The sequence below is a fragment of the Gymnoscopelus braueri genome (assembly GCF_963280865.1).
Source record: "Gymnoscopelus braueri genome assembly, chromosome: 16".
Lineage (NCBI taxonomy): Eukaryota > Metazoa > Chordata > Actinopteri > Myctophiformes > Myctophidae > Gymnoscopelus > Gymnoscopelus braueri.
Genome location: NC_137616.1, coordinates 30,097,977 through 30,106,607, shown reverse-complemented (window position 1 = coordinate 30,106,607; position 8,631 = coordinate 30,097,977). Strand labels below are relative to the sequence as shown.

General features: G+C 45.3%; 1 protein-coding gene across 1 annotated transcript; it reads left to right on the top strand.

Annotated features, from left to right (window-relative positions):
• Positions 1-446: 446 nt before the first annotated feature.
• syt14b (synaptotagmin XIVb) lies at positions 447-8,357 on the top strand (the record flags this gene model as incomplete). The annotated part of the gene is made up of 8 exons (XM_080453047.1): positions 447-1,142; positions 1,849-1,969; positions 2,516-2,632; positions 4,103-4,350; positions 4,859-5,296; positions 5,868-6,045; positions 7,540-7,596; positions 8,038-8,357. The coding sequence occupies 8 exons, from the start codon at positions 447-449 to the stop codon at positions 8,355-8,357; spliced, it is 2,175 nt and encodes a 724-aa protein (XP_080309173.1).
• Between the last annotated feature and the right edge of the window lie 274 nt (positions 8,358-8,631).

Genomic DNA, 8,631 nt, shown 5'->3' with positions numbered 1-8,631 from the left:
GTCATTATTAGATGTCACAAGGTCAGAATACAGGACATATGAATTTGAAACACACATTTTCAAATCACTCAAAATCTATAACGTTGTATTTCAGTGTTTGCTGCCTGCCCCCCCTTCCCCCTTCACGCACGCACTCACACAGACACGCACGCACGCACGCACGCACGCACGCACGCACGCACGCACGCACGCACACACACACACACACACACACACACACACACACACACACACACACACACACACACACACACACACACACACACACACACACACACACACACACACACACACACACACACACACACACACACACACACACACACACACACACACACACAGCAAATTGCAGGCTGTAACAAACGTTCATAATCACATGTCCATCCGTGTTCAGTGCCCGTGTTGAGCTAACCTGTAGCGGAGTGAGGAGTGGTGACGGCAGAGACATGGCGTTCTTCAAGAGCTTCCAGAGCCAACTCCCTTCTGTCAACATCTCCTCCATGTTTGAATCAGTCACCACCGGCGTGGGCGAACTGGCAAGTGCCGTCAGCGACGCCACGACCGCGGTCAGCGACCAGGTGTCCGAACAGGTCACCACCATCATTAGCAAGGCGGATGAAAGCGAGGCCGAGGGCAACCAGGATGAGTCCGCGGAGGCCACGGAGAGCTCTGCCAGCCAACAGGAGTGGGAGTGGAGGGACGGAGGCTGGAGGGTGAAGAGGACGGAGGCCGAGTTGGAGGAGGAGGAGCGGAAGAAGCAGGAGGCGAGGGAGTGGGAGGAGAAGCGCGAGGAGAAGAGGAGGGAGAAAAGAGAGAGGCAGCTGGAGAGGGAAGCCCAGGAGGCCGCGCGGCGCAAGGAGATGGGCCAGGACGACCCGGAGGAGGCCGCAGAGGACCAGGAGGACAAAGCTTTGGAGAAGGGACACGATGGCGGTGGGAAGGAGGACACACATGTAGAGGAGGAGCCCACCGAAGAGCAGCAGGGTGACGAATCTGACGAGGACGCCCCGCCGCCACCCGCACCCGTGGCGAGAACCGGGGCGTCAGGGAAGGACAAGGAAAAAGAGGGAGCGAGTCCAGAGAAAGAGGGAAAGGTCACGCCACCCTCGCCAACGAAGGAGAAAATTCCAGAAAAGAAGAAGGTCAAGTGTACTTTAGTGTAATAGATAATAGTCAATAAAAAAACATAGCACTTTTGCATTTTAATTCTTACAGTTTATTTTTTAAGTGATCATGTTGACAATGTTGAATGTATAATCAAATTATCTTATGTTTAATATGTTTCACAGTGGTGGAAATTAATTAAATTTTCTCAAGTACTTTACTCTATTTCTTGATACTTTAAGCTTCTACTCTCAGAGCCAAATATTGTAAATTTTACTTCTTTACAGTTATTTGACAGCTCTAGTTACTTTGCAGATTTAGATTATTAATACAAAGCATACATAATTGATAAATGATGATGTATTAATATAAGTTAAGCTACCCAGCAGCGCATAAAGTAATTAAACTCAGTACCAACTGCAACGTTAAAGTGATAAACACATTAAAGCATTACTACTGTAATTACAATCCAATAACATGATTGTGAAATGGGTCACTCTGCATAGTAAGTGCTATACGTTTGGTGCTGTAAGTATATATTGATGCCAATACTACATTTTGAATACAGGACTTTTATTCTCAACAGATTATGAAAGTATTTCTACATCATGGTATTGCTAATTTACTAGTACTTACTAATACTTCTTCCACCACTGATATGTTATATGGGAAGCAACTGTGTAGCTTTGTGCCCAAGACAAATTTCCCCTCGGGGCCAATAAAGTTGAACCTTGAACCTTGAAGGCAGCGAAAGACAACGCAAAGAAGTCGAAGAAAGACAAAGAAAAAAAGGAGCCGAAGACAGACACAGAAAAAAAGAAAAAGAAGAAGAGCAAGAAAGGCAAAAAGAAGAAATCCAGCAAAGGTCAGAGCGGTGTGCTGTTTGTCTTTCACTGCTGCTCTCCTTTATTTCTTCATTTCCAGTCCTGCTGTATAGCCTTTGCTGCTGACCTTTCAGCCTGGAATTGACTGTCTGTAGAAATAGCCTTTAGTAGAACAAAAACAAAAAACCTTTTTCGATCGTTCTCGCTCGAATGTTGTGTGCAAATCTACCCAATGACCCGTCTTTCTTCACCTCTGTTCAAGGGGAATTTTGGACCACGGTTTTCTTACCTTTTCTATGATGTTATGATATCCTAGGATGAATGGTACAGTAGAAAAATGTCATAACTCCATCCCGGGTCCGCCACAGCCAGAAACGCACGCCAATAGGCCTTGCGCTTTTATTTTTTTTGTGAGATCTGTGGCGGACCCGGGATGGAGTTATGAAATTTTTCTACCTACCTTTTCTACCATCATAGAAAAGGTAAGAAAACCGTGGTCCAAAATTCCACTTTAAATGTGCTATAAAATGTTGATAAAACTGTCCATGATACGATGTTGTAATGGGACTGCCTTGTGTCCTGCTCAGAGGGGGGTTCATCAGAGAGTGAGGAGGAGAAGGTTCCAGACTCAGGGTCTGTGTGGAACAACAGACAGAAACACACTACTGAGCAAGAGGGCTACAGCAGTGATGCCTCCATCCAGGGTGAGTGACAGCAATGTTGAATACATTTTCTGTGTAATATTATGTTATTATTTATATGTTATATGTTATAGCGATACAGTATAATCTATGTGATGAATCCAATTGTAATGGCAGCACTCCCAAAACACTGCATTCTCAAACATTACACAAACGAGGAGCGCTCCTGGGCGTATATATATACTAGATGTTAGAGGCCCGAACATCTAGAGTTTGGGCCGCTATGCGACCCTCACACCTACGTTGCACCACCGACCAATATGCCCATATCTGCAGATCTCTGTATCCGTCAGTCCTTGTCCTTTTTATGCCCATATATGGAGATCGCTGATGTCATCAGTATATGCCCATATATGGGCATGCCCCCTTTTGTGCCCATAAATGGAGCTGACCGATTTGTTTGCGCCTGACGCCATGAGACACATTGAGGTTAGACAACACACTCCATATTTGGGGCGTAGCTGCATTGGGAACTCCTTATATGGTTATGGCTGAATTATAGTGACATGAGTGTGACGACCCCAGATGAACTCCTCGTTCATGTTTCTAAGAAGCTTAACTATATACAGGTATTCACCTGTTTCCTAGGCTGTGTGTTTTCCACTTCCTGTCGATTTCATTGGATATCATTGGTCATCTGACCAGTTTCATTGGATTTCATTGGATCAAATTGACAGGAAGTGGAAAACACACAGCCTAGGAAACAGGTGAATATATACGGTGTATATATATATATAAATTACATATATATATATATAAATTGTATATATATATAAATTACATATACTAGATGTCAGGGCCGCTTCGCAGCCCTCACATCTAGGCCCGATCCGAGGTTGGTCCAGACAGCACTGGCCGAGTCACTCTGCACACAGGTCATGCGATGTCCGGCCCCACTGGCCTCTCCTCTCCTCTCGGCTCCTCTCCTCTCCTCTCTCCCCGCTTTGCTTTGCGGCCCTAATAGCCCTCATGTGATAAAGAGGTCAGACTTCCTGTATCTGGTTGCTATGGCAACCTGCCAGATCAGGCTGAGGGTCTGATAGGCAAATCAGAGAATCAATCAAACCGAGAGTCTTATCACTGATCGAGGTGAGGTAAGATGCCTAAAACATAGCCAGAGCTCTGATCAACAGTCTGTGGCGGGTCTTGGAGGCATGTGGAGTGATCCTGTGCTTGCGAATCCCGGACGAACTTTCTGAGCTTTTGTCAATTATATAGTAGTAAGTAAGATAAGATAAGATAAGATATATATATATATATATATATATATATATATATATATATATATATATATATATATATATATATATATATATATATATACTACATAATACTCTACATACTATATGTATGTATGTATACACACCCTTCCAGTACAGTTCTCATGTAACATATACTGTGAGTCTCCAGTAACTTACACCACCACACCCACCATATTGTGTTACCTTCTCCCTCTCTCTTTTGTTGAGACAGCCAACAATATCCAGCGGATAAAGCGAGATCATTCTCTGAATGAGCTCCAGCCTCCCCCATATCAGGACGAGGACACCTTGGCGCGCGTCTCACGCTCCCGATCGGGCCGGGCGGTCAGGAGGGGCTCGTCTCCAGAGCGTTCCAAGGGCTCCAGTGAGGCCAGTGTGGACCAGGACACTGAGAGCTACCTCAACAAAGGCTATGAAGAGGACGTACCCAGTGACAGCACCGCTGTGCTGGGAGCAGAGGTCAGATGACCCTGATTTACACACACACTCCCTCTTGGGTCCCCTCCCAAGCGAGCATTTAACGTTTATTATCTCATTATCCCATAAAACAAGCCTTTGGCTCTCTTCCTCTCCCATGATGACTTTATAGAAGTCAGAGCTAGGCCAAGAGGTATTGGCAAACTTTGTGGTTTGTTTACTTTTGCTTGACACACAGGGCCACACAATAGGCTAAGTGCAACATAGTAGAGATTATCACTGGAAAGTGTGTGTTACTCAATTCATTACGTTTGTGACTGATTTACCTGACGCTGTTTGAATGAAGCTGATGTAGAGCTCACATATTTGACCTGCAGGTAAGTTGGAGATAACAGACTGAACACGACTCACTGACTCATGACCATCTGACTGGAAACATCTGGAATCACAGGAATATGCTAATCCTAACTCTTTCCAACCCTCCCTCTCTCTTTGTGACACGCGTATTTATCTCTCTTTAATTCTTCTCTCTCTCCTCTCCCTCTCTCAGGACGGCTCTGGTCCTATGCTTCCCTCTGCCTACGAGCCGGAGCCCATGGCCAAGTATGGCACGCTGGACGTGGCCTTCGAGTATGACTCAGGCGAGCAATGGTTGGCCGTCACCGTCACGGCGGCCACGGACATCCCCGCTCCCAAACAGACGGGCAACATCGCCTGGCAGGTGCACCTGGTGCTGCTGCCCACCAAGAAACAGCGAGCCAAGACGGGGGTCCAGAAGGGTCCGTGTCCTGTCTTCACGGAGACCTTCAGGTTTTCGCGGGTGGAGCAGGAGGCCCTGGGGAACTACGCCGTGCGCTTCCGTCTCTACAGTGTCCGACGCATGAAGAAGGAGAAGGTCCTGGGGGAGAAGATCTTCTACCTGACCAAACTCAACCTGCAGGGCAAGATGGCGCTGCCCGTGACCCTGGAGCCAGGTTCTGAGCTCACGGTGAGAGGCTTTCTGACTCTGGAGAGCTCATTTAACTCAGAGAGTGTGACATTCATCTGTATTCATATTTTAATACTGACTCTTATTATCCAAACATATCTGATGCTTCTTAAAAGGACGACTTCAGCCATTTTCAACCTATCTTCATATACTTGGTCCTCACGCTCATGATAAAATGGTACCATTTTCCTACTCGGTCTGTGTCTCATAGGAGGAATGTGGACACTTCAGAAACCCGCCTACCAGTGACATCATCATTAGGCAGATTTTCTTTTCTTTTTCAAACAAGATTAGATTTATTTTTAGATTTGTATTAATGAGAGAACAATGGCTTCCATTATAGCATGCTAACTTTCCAGTGATAGAAAGCCTGCTGGTCACTGGTAGGTGGGTTTCTGAACTGTCCACAGCCCTCCTCTGAGACACAAGAGTGAGTAGACAAAAATGGTACCATGTTATAATGAGCATTTGTGAGAACAAATTATATGAAGATACGGTAGGCTGAAAATGGCTGAAGTCGTCCTTTACGCAGATGATTGACAGTAACCTCCATGGTGTTTGGTCTTGGCAGGGCTGTGGCTCTCTGGTGAGCGTGTCTCGCAGCGCCGGAGCACTGTCCTACCGATCAAGTGGAGACTCCTTACCGGAGATCCTCCTGGGTCTCATCTACAACGCGACCACGGGTCGCCTGTCTGCTGAGGTCATCCAGGGAAGCCACTTTAGAACCACGGCCTCTGACAAACCTACAAGTGAGTGGGGATGGGACAGTAACTGCATTACCGCGGTCATGTGATGCATACCGTGGGGGTTGAGTTAATTACCGTCATAATAATAATAATGATAATTTCTTACAATAGCTTACCATAAACACTAATCATTGTTTAGTTATCATCATTGACTTTCTTCAATCCTATGTTCAAGGGCTTGTGGAGAAACAAAACGTATCGCTTGTTACTTCAGAAGCAGAAGTGAAACGGAAGCAACAAAGTAAACATTAGATTGAACGTGCCTATAGAGAACTCTCTTCTCTATGGGTTTTGTTCAGACTGTAGGCACATCTGTTTTGTTTCTCAAATACGATCTTTAGTACTTACTGTCCTGTGTCCACACTGGTATTTGCAAGTGATCAAACCGGATTTGCGTATTCCGACACCGTCGACCTGCATTGGTTGCTGTGGTAATGATGGCATGATGTCCATCAGCTCATAAAATGGGCAACTATTTCGTCCTGCCCCGCTTTCGTCGTTTCTATCTCTTATCTCCTTATATTTAGAGTTTTATTTTTTTATTTTCCTCTGGCACTGCAGCCATGTCCTTCTATGTCTTGATATATGGTCTTGTTCCTGTACATTCCTTCAAGCTTCGCTTAAACTGAGGCATCCCCCCAAGTGCTAGCAGAAAGGTAATATCTTCCTCTGTCCAGGGGCTATTGTTCTCAATGTCTTCCATAACGCTACCACTCACATGTTAATAACTTATGTAAAAATCCTTCACGTGTCATGTGGTGAGTGACATAAAGGATAGTTTGTTATTCACTGTGAGTGGCCAGAGCGTCCAGACTGAGACATATCTTTAGAAACCAGATTTTGATCACATTTCAAACCATCTATGAACATGGTACAAAATTGGTTAGTTTCCATTTTTTTTGGTGCTGTTTACACTTAATAAATCAATCTGGTTCCAATCTGGATATGCCAAAAACAGATTTGAAAGACAGGGTTACAGCTTATTATAGCGATAAGCAATACATTTTTAAATGGAAAAGAAGTTTCCGCTGGGATACGTTGCTTTTTCACTGCGGTAATACAGATTCCATACCGTCACAGCCCTTCAAGTGAGTACAAAGCTGCCTCTGCAGATGTCCTTGGCTTTTGGCTATTTCCTCTTTCTAACACAAAGATCTTTCTACAATGGATGGTGAGCCTTTCTACACAGCAAGATGATGAATGTTCAGGATTTTGCTGTGTAGATATGGGAATTATACATGCAATCCCTGCTAGAGATACACATGGCAGTCATTTCTGCAGTGCAAACTGGCATTACTCTAAGCAACATGCAATAATGTTAGAAATTACATATTTCAATGTGATTAAAGCAATATTGCTGAACAACTTCTTCCGTTGTTCAGCAAAGTTTCTTGAGAAACTTTTCTTGTGTATCTCTACCTTCTAGTCTTCACGTCTTGTTTCTTCTCTGACTTTTTCCTCTTTCCATCTCTGTGTGTGCTGTGCTGTGCGTCACAGATGGTCTGTTTTGTTGTATAAAACACTTCGTAGGAGGACAGCTTTATATCATGAGAGGTGAGTCAGCTCTCACTGACCTTTTGGCCACCTTCATGTCGGATCATGTAATTACTTATTATGATTAATTATGATGATCTGATCTGTGGTAATGCTGGAAAGAAACAAATATGTCTTCCTTTGTGAGTTTGTTTTCCCCCTCAAATATTGTCTCTTGACTTCTCTCTATTCGCAAACGTTCATCACAGAAAACAGTCTAAAACCTAGCCCAGTTGTCAAAGTGTTTTGACATGTTGTGCAAAACTACTCGGGTAAAGAATGTTTCAGAAGCATCCTCCACACATCCACACATTTCTAGAATAATGATCATCCATCAAATACAAAAAAGAAAAAAAAAACACAAATTCCCACAGAGCGACATTATCTCCTGCATTACCAACATGCAACCACAAGATGTCAGTCTCACTCACACCAAACTGTCTCTCTCACACCTCTGGTCAGACACCTATGTCAAGCTGACCATGCTGGACTCCAAGGGGAAGGAGATGTCCAAGTGCAAGACGGTTGTGTGCCGAGGACAGCCCAACCCCACCTACAAGGAGACCTTCGTGTTCCAGGTGGCGCTGTTCCAGTTGTCCGAGGTCTCCCTGGTGGTGTCCGTGTTCTGCTGCAGGAGCAGCATGAAGCCCAGGGAGAGGCTGGGCTGGGTCTCCCTGGGGCACAGCAGCAGCGGCGAGGACCAGCAGGCCCACTGGGCTGAGATGAAGGAGGCCGAAGGACAGCAGCAGGTGTGCCACTGGCACACACTCTCAGACACGTAGAACGAGGAGGCGAGAGGGAAGAGGAAGTTGAAGGAAGATGTTCTTGAAATTGATGAAATTATTTAACCTATAGGGTCACACCGTGGCTGAGAATCCCCCACAGAGAAGGGATAGGGGGGATGTGTTTGTGTGTGCGCGGCCTGCCCGGTGCTGGTAGTGATGTGGTGGGTGTGTGTTGGTTTGTAAAGTAAGTGGGAGGACTGGCGAAGATTTCTGGTCTTCAGCCCCAAAGATTGTTTGAATTATCCTTTAATACCCGTCAACCAGCCATGGC